General features: G+C 38.2%; 1 protein-coding gene across 1 annotated transcript in view; it reads left to right on the plus strand.

Moving 5' to 3' along the window:
* The window catches only part of LOC108713147 (zinc finger C3H1 domain-containing protein), a 49,874-nt gene that overhangs the window by 14,436 nt on the left and 15,962 nt on the right, over positions 1-19,476 (plus strand). Inside the window, exons 11-24 of the mRNA XM_018255953.2 lie at positions 77-195; positions 1,007-1,150; positions 3,060-3,234; positions 3,339-3,470; positions 4,364-4,906; positions 4,982-5,085; positions 11,211-11,342; positions 11,458-11,579; positions 11,960-12,061; positions 13,811-13,927; positions 14,596-14,779; positions 15,155-15,341; positions 17,556-17,747; positions 19,164-19,401. Of these exons, the coding sequence (XP_018111442.1) occupies positions 77-195; positions 1,007-1,150; positions 3,060-3,234; positions 3,339-3,470; positions 4,364-4,906; positions 4,982-5,085; positions 11,211-11,342; positions 11,458-11,579; positions 11,960-12,061; positions 13,811-13,927; positions 14,596-14,779; positions 15,155-15,341; positions 17,556-17,747; positions 19,164-19,401 (2,491 nt within the window). The remainder of the gene's footprint in view (positions 1-76; positions 196-1,006; positions 1,151-3,059; positions 3,235-3,338; positions 3,471-4,363; positions 4,907-4,981; positions 5,086-11,210; positions 11,343-11,457; positions 11,580-11,959; positions 12,062-13,810; positions 13,928-14,595; positions 14,780-15,154; positions 15,342-17,555; positions 17,748-19,163; positions 19,402-19,476) is intronic.

The following is a 19,476-nucleotide window of genomic DNA, read 5'->3' on the forward strand; positions in this document are numbered from 1 at the left end:
AGATAATGTTCAAGGGAACTCTTAAAATTTATGGGAAGTCTTTAAAATAAATCAAATGTATCTGTTTGTTGTCTAGGCTTCCATGCCAAGAGCACAATCAAAATCCGAAAAAGAAAATGACCCCATGAGGACACCAGATGCACTACCTGATGACAAAAAGATAGAATACAGACTATTGAAAGAAGAGATTGCCAGGTATTGTACCCATATAAAACCAATCTACAAACTCAGGGGTGCAAGGACTGTGCTTTTTTTATTGTATTTAATAAAATAATGTGCTTTCTGGGGGTTTGGTTCAGAACGCCCACCAGGTTTTTTTTATCAACCCGTTTAATATTTAGTTGAAGGAGGAGATAGGCCTACGACTTTTTTTTTTTTGCAATTTTATATTACATTTTGTAGGGGTTTAACAGTAAATGTAATAAGAAAATTAGTCAGACTATATAGTACCATATAGTAAAATTACTGGATGTATGTATTTGGGTCTGGATGAAGGTTGAAGGTAAATCAACAAATAGTATTTTAAATTCGCCTTTCCAGATTTCTAGTTATTTTAAAGTCATGTTTAGATGTAATTGCTACCATGCTTATAGTTATAAATTGCAATGCTTACGGTTATAAATTGTAGCAAAGTCAGGTCATTACAGACCTATAAATAAGCATGCAAGGCATTGTGGGAAATGGAGTGCTGGCTAGACCAGATTTCTGCTACATTGTTTTAAGATTCAGAACAGCAAAGCATAAATTTACAAATCCTTCTCTTAAATTTGAAATGTATGTTGTTAAGTTGATTAGTTACTTTTCTTTTATGTGACCATATTATTATTCGATACACAGTGTTTACTTCCTAAGCAGTTTTTTTGTGGGCAACTCAGCCAAATTTGAAGGTAGATTGTAACTTTTGTAACTGACAGTAGGAGGCAACAGTGGCAAAGATACATACAATATTCAGTTAAGCTGACTGTGTATTGGCATAGAAAATGAAACTCCTCTTCTGTCTGTTTAGTCGGGAGAAACAGAAACTGTTAAAATGTGAACAGTCCAAAGGGTCTTTATCTCCAGCCGACTCTGACATGGAAACAGAAGGAAGTAGAAAACCAGTAGTTAATACAAAGATCTTGGAAGTTGAAGCAAAACATAAGAGACATATGTAAGTGTTTTTAATTTTGCTTTTGAATTGATATGTGTTATTTCATATCTTGATTTGCAGTTGTGATGATTTTACAGATTGTGATGCAGTTGTGATGCTTTTAAAATTGAAAACTATCAATCTATTGCAGCAATAAAATGTATGGATCTGGCCTTAAAGGGGACTTGTCACTCGACATAATAATCTGTATAATAAAACGTGGGGGGCATTCGCTTCCTCATTCTGGCGCAGACACAAGTTTTGGGGTGATGCAAACCTTGGCTTAAAGGGATTCTGTCATGATTTTTATGATGTTTTTATTTCTAAATTACACTGCAAAAAATTCACTCTACCATAAAAAAATTTAATTCCTGAACCAGCAAGAGCATTTTGTTTTATTTATAATATTGGTGTGTAGGCAGCTATCTCAGGTAATTTTGCCTGGTCATGTGCTTTCAGAAAGTGCCAGCACTTTAGGATGGAACTGCTTTCTAGCAGGTTGTTGTTTCTCTCTTTCTACTTAATGTAACTGATTGTGTTGCAATGGGACCTGGATTTTCTTAGATCTACCAGTAAGATGTTATCTGGTTACATTCCCATTGTTTTGTTGTTAGGCAAGGGAGGGGGGATGATATCACTCCAACTTGCAGTAAAGAGTAACTGAAGTTTATCAGAGCACAAGTCACATGACTGGGGCAGCTGGGAAACTGACAATATGTCTAGCCCCATGTCAGATTTCAAAATTAAATATAAAAAAATCTGTTTGCTCTTTTGAGAAATGGATTTCAGTGCATAATTCTGCTGGATCAGCACTATTAATTGAAGTGTTTTTTCCCATGAACATATGCCTTTAATAATTGTCCACAGAATGGCGTCTGCCTGTTTGCTGTAATTTTAAATTTCAGCAAGCAGGAAACAAGATCTGAATAATTTACATAATGTAAGGTTTGTTTTGCTTGACAAAACAATAGAAATTAATTTGGAATGATTTCTTAGGGTAACAGGTCCACTTAAAGGTCAATCAAATAAAGATGCTTTTTGTCATCCAGTATAACCGTTTTCACCTACAAATAAAAATGTAAATATGCAAGTAGCTAAGTCTTACTCTACTGAATTAGCTATAATAGTATTCATAGTTTGGCCTAGAATAGTGATCCCCAACCAATAGCTCGTGAGCAACATCCAACCCCTTGGATGTTGCTTCCAGTGGCCTCAAAGCAGGTGCTTATTTTTGAATTTTAGGCTTGGAGGCAAGTTTTGGTTGCAAAAAAATCTGTACTGCCACAAACTCCTGTAGGCTACCAATCTACATAGGGACTACCAATAGCCAATCACAGCCCTTATTTGGCAGTGCACCCCTAGGAACTTATGCTTCTGTTGCTCCCCAACTCTTTTTACATCTGAATGTTTCAGCAGCTATCTGGTTCCTACAGCCTTAATTACTCTTGCAACCAGGCAGTGGTTTGAATAACAGGCTAGAAGATGAGTAGGAGAGGGCCTAAATTGGAAGATTAAAATTGTAACCCCACAGAAAAAGTTTGAATGCTGGAAAGAGGCTGAAGAGGACTAATAACTAAAAACAATTGAAAATAAAATAATCCGAAAAGTTTCTGGGAGTAAGACATTCACTGCACCTTTTAAAGAAGTTTGTCGTGTTACATGTCCATTTATGAGACTTGCAAGGCATAAAACCTTTTTTCCCTTTAGTTGAACTTAGCATTACATTGTCCTACAGTAGGTTATAGTTGTAAAAATGTTTTTAAGGAGTTATCAGGGTGGCTTAATAGGAAGTGGAAATATTGCTTCAAATAGAGTGCAGAGGAAAAATAGAAATGTTGGGAAAACATTGAATTTTCTTTGACATCTTGGTGCTGCACTCGATTAAGTCTGCTTAAGTGTATTTATTTTATTATTTTTCTTTTTTTAACAGGATGCTATTACTAAAAGATGAATCTGTCCTTAAGCATCTCTTGCAGCAAGAGGCAAAGAAAAACGAATCTATTAAAACAGCAGAGCTTAAGATTACCAGACTTACTGAGCAGATGCAAGTAACAGAAAAGTTCCTTAATGCAAATAGAATGTTTCTTAAGAATCTTCAAGAGCAGGTACAGCTTATTGGTTTGTTCATTTGGATTATTTTAAGGCTCGGTTTCCCATCCCCAACATTTATTAATGTTCAGAAATTTCTTGAATTTGCTTTTCACCATAGATTACCAGAGTTCAGCTTAGAGTTCAGGAGAAGAAGACCCTTGCGTTGAAATACAGTGAGGAACTTGCTCGTACGAAGGCACTGATTAGTCAGGAAATGGGAAAGCGAAAACTGGAGCAAAAAACAACTGGTGTAAGTTTTGTAATTCAATGAAAATTTAGTAATACTTAATGCAAGTTAATTAAGTAAACCTGTGCTTGTAGTGGCTCACAAGATATGAGGTGTACAGATTTATTGGGACAATATACCCTTCTTTTTAAGTCATTGAAACCTATTGGCTAGCTGGAGGTCAGAAATGCTATTAATGGTTGCTTTCATACAGGTTTTGTGTAGCCACAAAATTCTTTAAACTTTAGGAGCACGGAGGAAAGGTTACTTAAAGTCTGGTCTGTTGTGTAGTACTTAAATGGATTTAGGCGGTTTAGGCAAAGCTCTGAAATCTCTAATTTCCATGGGACTCGTATTGCCATTTCTGCAAATCTCTTGTAAGAATTGTTTTAAAAACAGCAATTGCGCAGGAAGCTACTTAAAAGGGCTGTTCACCTGTTTAAAGAAAACTACTGTTACCCTTAACTAAAGCGCGGCTCTATTAGGCCGCACCTTTGATTGGGGATAATATATATTTTGGCCACAGGTGCCCTTTAAGTCCGGCAGCTCCGTAATCCAGATAAAGATTCTGAACAATATGCTACATTTAGTTGATACATTTATGAGCAGCACCTGTGTAATATTAACAAATATTGTATGAATTCTTACATCAGGGATCAAAGATAAGAAATGTATCAACTAAATGTCTCAATTTAGAAACATTTACAGAGTTGGCTGAAAGATATTAGGTGAAAAATGAAACTTTACACTTTTATTTATAAAAATGGTTACAAATAGAAAATTAGGGTGAATTATCTGAAAATGGAATTGAAAAAAATGTGTATGTTTTAGTTCTGTGGATTGTACATTGTAAACAAAAATGCAGTTCATGTCTTGGTTTTTAATTAGTCTGTTCTGTGGTATGGCTTTTTTAATAGGCAAATAAAATCTTCAAAAATGATATAACAACCAGTCCTGTTCGGGAGTCTGCTGAGGCAATTGCTAAAGAAAAAAAGCGTTTGCAGCTATTGGAGCAGGAATATGCCCTCAAGATTCTAAAACTGAAAGAAATGCAGTCCCAGAAATTAAAAGAGCAGACCATTCACCATCACCCTGTGATAGAAGAGACACCTGAATTTGTTCTTCCACAGCCTTCACTTCTTGACCTTTCACAAGACAAAATAACCCTTGATGCAGAGGAAAATGATGAGGATGAAGAGTTGACTGTGTGTGTTAAAGAGAGGAGAAGGTCATTTAGAGACAACTCTGTTACAAAACCAAACCTGAAGCATACCGAACATACTCCCAATAAGGACAGTTTAAATAAGCCTTCCATAATGAGTCCAGACAGTTCAGAACTTTTCTTAGGATTAAAAATTGAGGAGTTGAGAAGCCTTTATTCCAACACCCATAAATTGGAAGAGCTGCTTTTAGAGTTCAGTGAACTAATATTGCCTCAAGAAAAGTGTACTTCAGGAAAGGTAATTATTTGTTAAAAATCTGTTTATTTGTTGCTAAGTGATTATTAATTTAACACTTTTGTGTCCTTTCTTTAGGAAATACCTGTTGATGTGGATATATTTCCTGCAAAGCAGACAGACACTCGACCATTGCCATTTGGACCATATAAAAGTCCCCTTCTTGTTTTTAAATCCTACAGGTAGGGTTAGCCTGTTACTGTACTGGTAATTGTAAGAGTATGATCACAGAAAGAAGTGCAATGTAAGATGATAAATAATGTTAGGACAAGGCAATCGGTGAAAGGTCAAAGCTTACACAAGGCTTAAAGGACAAGGAAAGTCTAAAATAGAATAAGGTTAGAAATGCTGTATTTTGTATAGTAAACATAAGCATGAACTCACTGCACCACAAAGCCTAATCAAACAAATGATTTATGCTTTCAAAGTTGGCCACAGGGGGCTGTCATCTTGTAACTTTGTTAAACATCTTTGCCTGACCCTGCACATGCTCAGTGTGGTCTGGGCTGCTTAGGGATCGTCATAAACAAAGCTGCTTGAATTCTGCATGGCTGTTTAGTAAGGTGGGGGCTCCCCCTGCTGTTCATAAGTATGATTGTTTCCCTACTCAGCATTTAGGGACCATCTGACAATTCCAATCCACAGCAGTAAATGAAGGGAGGATTTCACTGCATACACAGTCGGGTTTCTTATAAAAACGGTACATATTTTTTAATTAAAGTATATTTGAGATAGGTTTCTTTTTCATTAAAGAAAGTTAAAATGGGATTTTATTTCTTTGCCTTTCCTTGTCCTTTAATGGTAAAATTAGCATTTACCCAATTACCCATCATTTTGTTTCTTTGAGTGTCCGACTTGTATCTGGCTTATATAAAAAAAAAACTAATCACTAACTTGTTGTTTTGAGTTACTGCCCAGGTGCAGTAAGCATTTTTCTGCTTAATGAAAATTTATCACAACAAGGATGCCCAAAAATGAGATGCTAGTATAGGTTTTATAGCCATATTGCCATTTAGGGTTTACATATAGAGGTTGCATCACCAATTTTTTTTAATTACGTTACTTGCAACTGACCTTGCAATATCTGCACAAAGCATATTGAATTAAAGACATTGTCATGATTGTCAAGATTTTTACCCACCTTGCTTATTGATCATTCTAGATACAAAATTGTAATTTTCTCTTCCCTAGATTGGGGGACACAGGCACCATGGGGATGAAGATCCTGCAGCTTGGATAACTGACCCTAAACTGTTAAGTGACTCCTCCTCCTGCTCTGGGCTTCATCCCCTGCCTCCTCCTGTTCAAGTCAGTTTCTTTTTAGTGTCATCAGAAGGATGCACACTACACTCAGTGGCTGGAGCAAGTGATTATAACTACGGTTAATAGTCAAGTCACATTTTGGGTCAGAGAGTTCTACATTCTAGTACCTCCCCAGCCTTTGTAGGTGTCTAAACAAATTATTGCTAACCTTAGCCTTCCCACTCTTCCAAGGACTGCAGGGTTTCTCCCCATTCTCCCTGGCTGTTGTTCCCATTCCATGGAGGTCTGCACCAGCCATGTAATTATTACTTTATTAATATTAAGTATTAAAACCCTTCCTCACTCGCTACCACAGCCGGGACCTCAGATCCCCTAATTCTTCTTCTTTTATCTCTTGCGCGTAGTAGAAGACGAGTAAATACTTGTGCACCACTGACCAGGTCCTCTGGTAATGGCAGTTACTCCACGCCTCCCATGACAGGGAAACTATGAGGCGCATCGCATCACTTCCGCATTTGTTGTGCGTCTACACAAGCAGTGAACTCCCGCGCGTCTCTTGTTAGCTGCGGGCTTGGCGGCTGTTCTCCTTGGCACACACAAAAGGCAGATCAGGTTTTCTTATTGCACACTGCAACACTGATAGGGCTAAGGGGAAAAGTGTAACCTGTGTCATTATTCTTCCAGATTCTGCGGGTCCCTACAGTCACTGGAGGCCGTTTTCATATCCCCTGCCTCTCCCTCACTAATATCCAACAGGAATATATAGGAGAATAGTAGGAGCAGACACAGCAGAGGAGGCAGTTTTTGCAAAATCCTCTGCATCTGCGCATAACACACAATTTGGTGTCTTACTTAGATATGCCTTATGCAAATCAAAATTTCCAGCAGCTTCAGTTCCTGCCTGTGCAGCATGAAGGTCAACCTCTAATTCTAAACAAACCCCTCCACCCACTAATTTAAACACAGCATCACAAATGAGCTCTGACTCTGAATTGGTGTGTGCTCTCTCTCATTTGCCAGCCTACAGCATTTAGCCCACATCCCTGAGACACTAGACAGTCTTACAACATCTGTCCAGCACAGCCACATGACAGTCGTCCAATGGCTCCCAAGCGTCCCCCCAATTCTCTTCCGGGACCCTCTGATGAGCAGGATTTTCCATCTGATGGGGAGGGACAGATCAGAAACAGGATCCTGACCCCAAATCTCCAAGAATGCAGAAGGAAGTGGAGGAGACTCCTGCAGGTAGTACTTAATATTGAGGATACCACTGCCACCACTGTGCCAAGGAAGAACATTCTCAAGAGACAAAGGAAAAGTTCTTGTATATTCCCAGCATATGAACAACTAGACAACATTATCAAGTCTCAGTGGAAGAACCCTGATCATAGGGTACAAGTATCCAAACATTTCACACAGGCATACCCTTTTCCCCAGGACTGCATAGATCTCTGGTCGTCACCCGCTGTTGTCGACCCACCAGTATCCAGGCTGCCTAGAACTACTACTATTCCAGTGGCTAATCAGCTGCATTTAAGGACCCAATAAGAGGCTTGAAGGTTTTTGTAAGGCAACCTTTATGGCAGCAGGTAATCGCTTGGGTTGGCAAAGGCGATGGAGGTCTGGGTGGAACAGGTAGCACAGCTCCTTGGATCTGAAGATCCCTTGACCGATCTCCTACTTTCCCAGATAGAAGACACCACAGCCTACATTTGTGACGCATCCCTAGACGGGGCAAAGCTGGTTACCGAGGTTCTGCATAGTCTATTGCAGCCTGTCGTTTTTTATGGCTAAAGATGTGGTCGGCTGACTTAATTTCAAAGAGATCCCTAGTAAGTCTACCCTTCCAAGAAAAACAGCTCTTCGGAGCTGAACTAGATAAGATCATATCGCAGGCAACAGGAGGCAAGAGTACTCTACTCCCTCAGATCAATCCCAAGAGACCTTCCCTGAAGCGTAGGCCCTTCATTCATCCCTTTCGTCAGGCCAGAGGACAAGAACACAGATGGATAGACCTAACGCGAACAACCATACACGGTACCATAACAAGCAGGAGCCAGTTGATCCTCCTCAAAGGGGCCTGCCAAAGCCTCCCAGGAAAAGTCTACTTCTGCATGAAGGCACGCCCTCTCCCGAAGGGATTCTCTTAGGCAGCCGCTTAAGATCCTTTCAGGAGGTGTGGACAAAGCAAGTCAAAGACAAATGGGTCCCCCAAATAATATCCCAGGTATATTTAATAGAAATGTCCCAACACCCCTCTTGCAGATTCTTAATTTCTCTGATTCCCGGGGTCAACCCCAAGCGAGAAGCGTTCCTAACAATCATCCAGGAGCTAGCAACTTCAGGGGCTATTCATATTCAGCTGGTTATGGAGGGAGAAAAGGGGAAAGAGTTTCTACTCCGACCTTTTCATTGTGCCCAAGAAGGATGGATCTTACAAACGGCCCAAGGGCAGGAGCCAGGGCTTCCAAGATGACAATTGCAAAGTGGATATGCTCTACCATCATCAGAGCCTATTCAGTGAAAGGTAGATCACCTACCTTTAAAGTCCGAGCTCATTCTACACACTCAATCAGCACTTCTGGGCAGTTCGGCACCAAGCTTCTATTGAGCAGGTATGTCGCGCAGCTACCTGGTGTTCTCCTCATACCTTCACGTGATTCTACAAGCTGCATGTACAAGCTTCAGCTGAAGCCAGCTTCGGGAGGAAGGTGTTACAGACCGTTTAAAACTGAACACCTTAGGGATTACTGTGTCCCACCTTCAGGTTGCTTTGGGACATCCCCATGGTGCCTGTGTCCCCCAATCTTGGGAAGAGAAAAAGGGATTTTTGTACTCACCTTTAATTCCTTCTCTTCACCTACATTGGGGGACACAGGCCTTCCCTCCCTGTTGATATTCTACATTCTGACTGCCTCTGCAAATACAAGTTACTAGTTCTCCATGTTAGGAGATTTTTTTCAAATTGCTATGTTATCTATTCGTCAACTGACTTGAACAGGAGGAGGCAGGGGATGAGGCCCAGAGCAGGAGGAGGAGTCACTTTTAACAGTTTAGTGTCCATTCTCCAAGCTGCAGGATCTTCATCCCCTTGGTGCCTGTTTCCCCCAATGTAGGTGAAGAGAAAAGGGATTTAACGGTGAGTACAAAAATCCTGAGTCTATCCCAAGGCCAGACATAGTTTTGAATGTCAAAGTTCATCTCAATCTCCATTTGTATATTTACGGGACTAGCAGATGCAAAAGTTCAAAGACTACTTAGTAGTACAACTGCCGTTTATTAAAATAAGCTGTTTAAATTAAAATTCAGGTATAGGGTACTTATTTGCATAGCAGATAACAGATGTGCTTCAGTTCTTGCTGAATAAGATAATCATGTACCATTCATGTCTCTCTAGAGTTGTAATATGACATTTTTTCTCATACTTTTTATTTACAAGAAATAGTTTATTTGTAGTTACTTCATAAACAGATACAAACTGTAGAAATCACCTGCAGTGTCTGTAATCTTATGTCTGCAGAGAATAGTTTGTTTTCTTCTACTTTATTCACTTAAAGTGATACTTTGCCATCTCTTACTCTGTAAACCGTTTAGTTTTATACAGTAGTTGATAAATTTCTTATCTTTGGTCCCTCTAAATAGTTTTTTTTAGAAATGCATCTATTAAATGATGTGAGGTTACTAATATTCCACAAATGTATCTGTGTATCTAATGTAGCAAATTGAGCTCGATCTGCACCTGGTTTACTGACATACTAGCCTGGAACACCAAGGGGCAGATTTATCAAGGGTCGAATTGAAAATTCAAAACTGCCAAATTGAACACCAAGGGGCAGATTTATCAAGGGTCGAATTGAAAATTCAAAACTGCCAAATTCGACTAGGGAGTTATCCAAACTCGATTCGAGTTTTTTTTTAAAAAAAAAAATTCAAATTCGATTTTTGAAATTTATCATACTCTGGCCCTTTTAGAATTCAAATTTGATTATTCACCACCTAAAATCTGCCGAATTACGGTTTAAGTCAATGGGAAAGGTGCAGGGATCAAACTGGAGATGTTTGCAGCCTTCCTGACATTCAAGTTATTTTCGGATATAATACTCAAATCGAGTTTGATCGAATTCGATTTGAGTTTTCAGGTCGTTTAAATTCATCCGAGTATTAAAAATTTGATGTCTGTGTGCTGCCTTAGAGATCACCTGACCAGAAATACTACAACTCTAACTGTAACAGGAAGAAGTGTTGAAGCAAAAGACACAACTCTGTCTGTTAATTGGCTCATGTGACCTAAGAAGTATGGTTTGTTGGTATGTTTGTGTGCACAGTGAATCCTACGATCCCATGGGGCGGTCCTTATTTTTTAAAATGGCAGTTTTCAATTCATAATTACCCAATGGCACATAGTACTAGAAAAGTATATTATTATGAAAATTTACATGAAGCAGGGTTTACATATGAGCTGTTTTATGCAATATCTTTTTATAGAGGCCAACGTTGTTTCGGGGGTATAGTTTTCCTTTAAATAAACTCGCATGAATTCGAAATTCGCCCCTTGATAACTATGCCTCCAAATAGGAAAAGCTAATTTTTAGAAAAGTCTTTATTTCTGTTGTACTATTTGAAAACACCTGAACTGAAAAGTGGAAAGCGAAAGTTATGCAGAATTCATCATTACATTTGAGCTGTAATACCACAAGATGGTGCTATTTCACCATTCTTAAGTATACTTTTTTTTTTAATGCAAATAATGAAAGGACCTCGATTGATGTTGTACGGTATATCCTCAGAATTCAAGAAATTGAAAAGTTTTATATGACTGTATAGTGACTAGAATAGTCAGTTTAATTGTTGATACATGAAGTTAATTTACCCACATTTTTTCCCTTTTATATGTTTAACCTTTCGCTCTTTTTTTTTTTTTTTTTTCCCCTCTCCATTTTAAAAAAATGTGTCCCAGTAAATTAAGTAATGAGTTATTTTCATATTTAATGCAATGGCTAAAATATTCCCTATACAAATTTAAAATTTGATACTTGTTTGGCAGATTCAGTCCATATTTTCGAACGAAAGAGAAGCTGCTTCTGAGCTCTGTATCCTACAGTAATATGATCGAGCCCAAAACCTTTTTTTGCCGTTTTGATCTAACTGGCACATGTAATGACGACGATTGTCAGTGGTGAGTTGTTGTTTTTTTATTGCTATTCTTTGAATATCTGCTATCTTACATATTTTCGTTTTGAGCAATGCAGATATTCGTGACATTAATTAATTGTGTTGAATTTGCTATCTAGGCAACATATGCGGGATTGTACCCTCAGCAGGAAGCAACTTTTTCAAGACATCCTCTCATATAACCTAGACCTGATTGGATGCTCTGAGAAAAGCACAGATGAAGAAATTCAAGCTGCTACCGGTAAAGTTTATTTGCTATAATCCTTATGACATTACCTAAAAAACTTTATTCATGTATTTATAAATAAATCTCTAATCCTGACATTTTTTCCTAAATCTAGATATAAAATGTCATATTCATGGTGCTATTTCCATTGTATTGAATTCTTATCGTTGTAGCCATGGGAAACGCACATTAAAACTTAAAATATTGTCCAGTTTCCAAAAATAATTGCTGACGTGTGCTTACAGCACTGTAATAGAAACGGTATGTTAAATCCATACGGTTTCAGAACCAAATAATGTATCATTATTTAGCATTTCAAAACGAACAAAATTTTAAATGCGGTAAATACCTTCTTTCTTAAGTTTATCATTTCAATTCTTTGTATATCTTTTCAGAGAAATATGTTGACAAAGTTTTTGGTGTGAATTGGGATCGAATGTCCATGGACCAGATGTCTATTCTGCTTGTTAGTTATGTCAACGAAAGCAACAAGCACAGTGAGTGTTCATATTTTTGGTACTAATTATGTCAATACACCAGTGCTATTATAATATATAATTCAAAATTTTGCCCTTTAAACACTTGCTTAATTACTAGGTTTATATGAATATCTGTGATCCTTGCTTCCACTGCAAAAGTCTTCACCCCCTTGGCATTTTTCATGTTTTGTTGCCTCACAACCTGGAATTAAAATGGGTTGTTTCAGAGTTTGCACCATTTCATTTAAAAAACATGCCTACAACTTTGAAGATGTTTTTGTTTGTTTATTGTGAAGCAATCAGACAAAATAAAAGAAATCTTCAGCGTGCATAACTGTTCACCCCCCCCTAAAGTCAGTACTTTGTAGAGCCACCTTCGGTGGCAATTACAGCTGCAAGTCACTTTGGATAAGTCTCTATGAGCTTGCCACATCTTGCCACTAGGATTTTTGCCAATTCTTCAAGTCAAAACTGCTCCAGCTCCTTCATGTTGTTGCTGACCACAGATTCTCATTTGGATTGAAGTCTGGACTTTGACTAGGCCATTCCAACACATTTAAATGTTTAGCGAGTGTTGCTTTAGCAGTATGCTTCAGTTCTTTGTCCTGATGGAAGGTGAACCTCTGTCCCAGTCTCGAATCGCAGGCAGAATGACACAGGTTTTGATCAAGAATATCCCCTGTATTTAGCACCATCCATCTTTCCCTCGACTCTGACCAGTTTCCCAGTCCCTGCTGCTGAAAAACATCCCCACAGCATGATGTTGTCACCACCATGTTTCACTGTGGCAATGGCGTTCTTGGGGTGATGGGATGTGTTTGGTTTGCGCCAGACATAGCATTTTCCTTAGTGGCCGAAAAGTTCAATTTTTTTTAACAATTCTTTTATTGAGCACACAAAAGCATACAAAAGCATTGTCACATACATTTTTGGAACAGGTGTACAGTATGCTAAAGGATGCTTATACATGGTCTGTAGTTAGTTACTTCAAACAAAAATAAACTGTGCAAAATAAAGTAACATAAATTATAACAAAAGGCATGGTGTCATTCTTCCCCACATATGAAAAGTTCAATTTTAGTCTCATCTGACCAGATCACCTTCCTCCATACATTTGGGGAGTCGCCCACATGCCTGTTGACAACTCAAAACGCGCCTTCTTATTTTTAACTAACTTTTAAGTAATGGCTTTTTTCTGGCAACTCTTCCATAAAGCCCAGCTTTATGGAGTGTAAGGCTTATTGTGGTCCTATGGTCAGATACTCCAGTCTCTGCTTTGGAACCCTGCAACTCCTTCAGGGTTACCTTTGATCTCTGTGCTGCCTCTCTGTTAAATGTCCTCCTTGCCCAGTCTTTGAGTTTTGATGGGCGGCCCTCTCTTGGCAGGTTTGTTGTGGTACCATGTCAGAAAATATGTGTTTATACTGACAGATCATGTGACATTTAGATTGCAAGGGGGTGAATACATATGTACATGCCAATTTTCAGTTTATATTTATCTCATGTCACTTCACCAACTTAGACTATTTTGTGCAGATCCATCACATAAAATAAGATTAAGAAACATTTAAAATACAAGTTGGAATGTAACAAAATAGGTAATAAGCCAAGGGGGTGAACAATTTTGCAAGGCAATGTATATACATTGATCAATAGTAGATCATTCAGCTTTTTCAGGATTACAAACATTCATAGCAATAGATTAATTTGACAAGGCAATTAAGCTTCTTTATTTACTCAAACTGAGGTTTGTTTGGTGTGTTACAGTGCCACCCCATACCACCTATAAAGAAAAAAGAAAATGGAAGCCAGCGTACTGGAGAAAACCACTTTCAGACACGACCAGCAGCGATGAGGAGGAGACCTTAAAAGCAGATAGTTCTGGTAAACCTTTATTTATGACCATTTTTTTTTTCCCCAAAAAACATTTAGCAGTTAAGTGTGAACAATAATACTGCATCTATAGTATAGAACTCTACATTCCAGCAAGTGATTGACTGTTAAATTTGGCAGAGGCAACAGTAATTCCTATTATATGCTTAATTTTCCTCTTGTCGATTTCCTTGTGTTGTTTAGATCAGATCCCATAAAGTTAAGGAGAGAGGTTTTAGCACAAATTATATATAAACAGTCAGGAAAATCTGTGGCACGACATTCGTTTTCTGCCACTGGTTTAAAATAGAATATCAGCTGATTGACCTGGTCTATAAAAAGATGGTGGTTCCAGTTACCTCTAGCATTTTGGTCAAGGATTATTGAAGCTAAACGTAACCAAATACTCAGTATTTTATACTTCCCTGAATACATTTGTTATTCCTGTAGTAACTCATCGCAACCACTCATCAGGAAGCATTTGCTGGTCAGCTGTTAAAAAACAAAACACCACATGCGAATTTAGCATTTATTACATTGCTCCATTTCATTGCTTTTTTATTTTTGCAATAAATTGTTGCCTATCTATTTTTAAGCAATGTACAGCATAAAACCTGTTTTTTTTTTTTTGTTTTTTTTTCCTTTCCTGCTTTATCTGAGAGAATGTTTTTATTATCTAGTGCATTCTTCAAATATCAAAACCAGGGTGCCCCCTGAAGATGCTGTTGTCACTCCAAACGATATCAGGTATTTCACTAATGAGACCGACAACATTTTCAACCTGGAAGCAAGCGTGCTTGAAAATCCTCAGGATATCCAGCTTTGGGTCAAGCTGGCATACAAATGCTTGCACCAGAGTGAAAGGTAGGTATTTTTTTTTACATGCCTTTCTAGTCTAGCAAACTTTGTAAGTGGGAGAATTATTTTGCCTAGTGAATGAACGTCTTTCTTCTTCTGTTCAGTGCTTTTTTATTTTTCTTAATTTATCTTGTAAAACCTACAAGCAGATCTTTGTATTATAGCAGCCAGGAGAAACTACCTATTATATCTTGTTATGTAATTTGGCTGCATTTGATAGTAATAAATTTCACTGCTGCATCTGATGCCAAAATATGTTGCTATACATGAATGCACTGATTATTCTTCTTGACCTCTTGTATTGGACTATTCTACATATATATGCCTTTTGTATTCCATTTGGCATGCATTTGTATAATTAGTGTTTGCTTTCTTGCACAGTTCCCCTTCAGAGTGTTTGGACTCATCATTAAATGTACTATCCCGTGCACTAGAACATAACAGAGAAAATTCAGAGATCTGGTGTCATTACCTAAAGCTGTTCTCTAAAAGATGTTCTAGAGAGGAACTGCAAGAGATGTGTGAAACTGCTGTTGAATATGCTTCCTCATATGACATTTGGTGGAGTGTAAGTATGTCTTACAATTGTTTTAGACTTTTCAAAAATACATTTGATTTACTTCACTGTTGGTGCTTTTTGAACCACTTTTTTGTGACAAATGACTTATGCACAAAATTCATAAAAGAATAGTGCAGTCCCCATACAGTCGCTACCATTATGCTTATTCATGTATTTCCCCACTGACTTTTTGCCTTTCAGCTTACTCCGCCTGCCTCCTGTTCCTTTACAATTTTAGTACTTTATTTTTCCATCTCCACTGCCTGCAGCACCTCTCTGCTAAAGAATATTTTTGGTGAATCACACTGAGGTCTGTCTACTGGGCATTGTAGATGACCTTGTTAGGCTAAATAAAATCAGAATACTGTTGATCTGTTTAAAGCTATGCTAAAATGTTTATAGCCATTAATGGAATGAGCCCCCTAGCGCCAACTGTACAGCAATGGATTGACTTAGTCAATAAGGTACTCCCATTAATAAAACTCCTACCTGGCAAGAGGATACCCAATGAAATTCAAGCCCCTAGACTGATCAGATCGAATACCACTCCACCTCCAGATGGCCTCCAATAATAGTACTATTTACTTAAGGTCAGTTCTGTCTTACTTGTACAAAAATGTATTGTAACCTGTTTGCACACTCAATGAAATTGCCACTTAATTACCACCTGGAACCATGCAGACCCAAGTATGCATTCCTTAAAGGGGAACTATTGTGAAAATGAAAAATGAATGTACGCTTCCTCATACTGAAGTAAGTAACTTTCTAAATAAAATCATTTAAAAATTCTGCATTGTTTCTGAAATAATCAAGTTTATATTCACTATTGCTCTCTCAAAAACAGTTTCTCTTCATTCTGTCTTCATGCAGGAGTTGGGTGTCAGATTGAGTCATTGACCGTGCGGGGGGCTACAGTACAGAATTTTTAAATGATTCTTATTTAGAAAGTTTCTTATTTCAGTATGCTGTTATATTAATTTTTCATTTTCGCGATAGTTCCCCTTTAAATAGTCTATAATTTATTTATGTCCTGTGTTACTGTTTTGTTTGTATACAAAACCAAAATAAAACCTTTCAAAAATATATTTTGGCTGACCAGATAATCACAGTCATTCTTTTGGTGACCAAATGCTGGGATTTCAGAGTGCTGTTCAATCATACACAGCAGTCCCTGCTCTTTGTTGCCTTAGTCTTAAACATGTAAGTAGTGAGCAGTTTGGCAAGCATTCACACTGGGTGTTCGTTTCCCATTCACTTGCAAGAGTCTGAGATATATGGACAATTGCTATATCATCCACTACTAGGATACAGGACGCTATAAGAGATAGACTTCTACCCAAGCTGCTATACCCCCCCCCCACAGTAAAACTGAGTAACTAGATTTTATAGTGTCCTCAAGGGGATCAAGACCTTACTCTCTCCCTGTTCCCACATGGAATTCTTCCCCCTTAATTTCCTATCCTGGACTCCTTTGCATCAGTTCCTCTAGGCTACCTCCACTTGCCATCTTGACATCAGACACAAACACTTCCCCATTGATCAGGATTCAGGCACAAGGGGAAGTAGACCTCTCTGTCTTACTTGGTAGGTAGTCTTTCTCATCATAATCCCACTGGCACTAGGGATACGAACTCATTAAGAGCATCGACATTTCTGGCTGTTCAGGAACTGAGGCCGCTGCTGAACTAGTATGCAGAATCTGATCATTAATTTGACAAGAAGGTGGTGCAGTATGCAATGGTTTAATTCTCTGGCATTGCTTCTTACTAACTATGGGATACAGCTTTGGTATGCAATCATGTTTCCTGTGTCCCCTGATTATTGCAAGAGAAAAGGGTGTTTTGATAACTTGCCATTTTTCCCTTTTTCTCTTAAATCACCTGTTGCACACAGAGCCTTCCTTCCTGGAAGCAGTCAAATTCTAGGTTTTCTCTGCCTTGTAAATAATTTATCTGGTACAAAGAACACATATTCCATTTCATTCCCAAAGGGACCTGTGAAGGAAGAGTTCAAGTGGAAGGGATGCAGCACTACGGAAATATGCACTACAAGTATCCATCGGAAGTCCATCTATCTGCAGTGCATGTAGTTTAACTATTCTAGAGTAGTGTTATTAAGAGCATTTGTCTATAGGGACACTTAAAATGACCCCAATTTCCAGTATGTTAATTAAGAGTCTTTACTTCCTGTAAAAATAAAATTTGTAATTTTTTTTTTTTCCAGTATTTAAGTTTGGAGAATTCCTTTGATGGGAAGGATTCTGTATGTAGCAGAACACTGCAATACCTAATGGACAAGGTAGAGGAGGACAAAAAGTCAGATCTTATTTCTTTGCAACTTTTAGAGATGTTGCTCTATCGGGTGCATCTAAGTCTGATCACAGGAAGGCTGCAAAATGCTCTTGCTCTTTTTCAGGTATGTATGCCATCTGTTTGATGATTGCTTTAGGTTTGCATATTTTACTTTTCCTGAAATTGCTAATGCTCTTCTTCATGCATATTATTGGCCCTGAGGTGTGGTGAATACATATTAAGCATAAAGCATTCTTTTGGAATCCCTTAAAGGGGAAAGTATTGCAGAAATGAAATGTAATATGTTTCATCTCTTGGAACTAAATATATTCAGTTACAAATGTTGTACCGTTTCAGAAATAATCAAGCTACTCTTCTATCCCCCTCAGCTTCATTTCTCCATTCATTTCATGCAAGAGTTAGGCAGAGTTTGACAGTTAAGGGATGAGGAACTCAAATGAGACTAGGCTTATATTAAATTTAATTTTATCATTCGTTTAAGACTCTTACTCTGAGTAAGGTTTATGTAACGGATAAAAGAGGCAACCACTCATCTCCCCTTACTAAATCACATTAACTCATACATAGAAAGCCTAGTATAACAATGCCAGAAATCTATTTTCTCTTCCCTGCTGGGACACGGGCACCCCGATAATGAAGGTGTGTTTTTCTGCCTGTTACCCAAGTGACCGCAACTTGGAGGATTGTCTTAGCCAAAGCATCAAAATGTTTGATTGATTGACCACATAGCCTAGCATATCTGTTGTTTGATTCTCTGTGCCTCGATATCTAATAACCATTGCATCACTGTTAAATCAGCCATCACTCTGGAGAGAGGAGGAGACAAGCACCCTTTAATACTCATTGCTCAAGGAACAGAATGATCCTGTACTAATTGTATTTGGTATAATGGTTTCCATGCCAAGCTGTTTAGAGCCTCAGTGAGCTACCTCCTAAAGAACTGGAGTGGAAACAGTCCCGCCACAGGACTTGGCAAGCAGACACTGTGGGGATAGAAAAAGGACCTGATCAAGGAGTCTAACTTATCGATCCCTTCAGGAATGAAAAGGGATTGTTTCTTTATAAATATGTTTAAAGTGGAAGGGATACAGCATGTCTGTCTGGGCCATGTGAGCTTGTAGCAAATACAAAGTATGAGTTTTTAGCCTAACACCCGAAGTTAGACATCTTCAGCCATGTTCAGTGAGCAAGGGCCTCATAGATGCTCTACCAGGATCTGTAGTGATAGCCTAGAAGAAAAGTTGCTCGCTGACCCCAGGAGTGGTCGGGAAAGGCCTTGAGCGGTCATTGTGTTCAAAAGGCCTCAAAAACATTTTAAAAGAATCCATCCTCCTAAGATGACACTTGAAGAAATGGCAGGATGGAGGAACACTCAGAGGGTGTCTCTTTTAACTCCTTATGAGCATTCATCTAGCTAGTTGGCATGGTTTTAGCTCTAAGAATTCTGTTTTGTTTTTTTAGCATATATACCTTTTTTTTTAAATAATATTAAAAGCTTCTGTTTTACTATGCTTTACAGAATGCTTTAAAGTGTCCTAACAAGAAGAGTATAGCAGATCACCTTACCCTGCAGGATCGCTGCTTAGCATGGCTTTCTTACATTCACCTTATGGAGTTCAATAGTCTACCTGCTAAATTCTATGAACCAACAAATACAAATCCCTCAAGAATAGTTAACAAGGAACCATTTTTAATGCCTTGGCTGAATTCCCAAAGTGTGACGACTGATCCTGCCATGCTGCTTGCTGTTTTTGAAGGTTTGTCAAAAAGCTTATCTGCTTGTATTTGCCTTATGTTCATTTGCATTTTTTTGAAATTTTACAAAAGTAAAT

This window comes from Xenopus laevis, chromosome 3S (assembly GCF_017654675.1).
Source record: "Xenopus laevis strain J_2021 chromosome 3S, Xenopus_laevis_v10.1, whole genome shotgun sequence".
NCBI lineage: Eukaryota > Metazoa > Chordata > Amphibia > Anura > Pipidae > Xenopus > Xenopus laevis.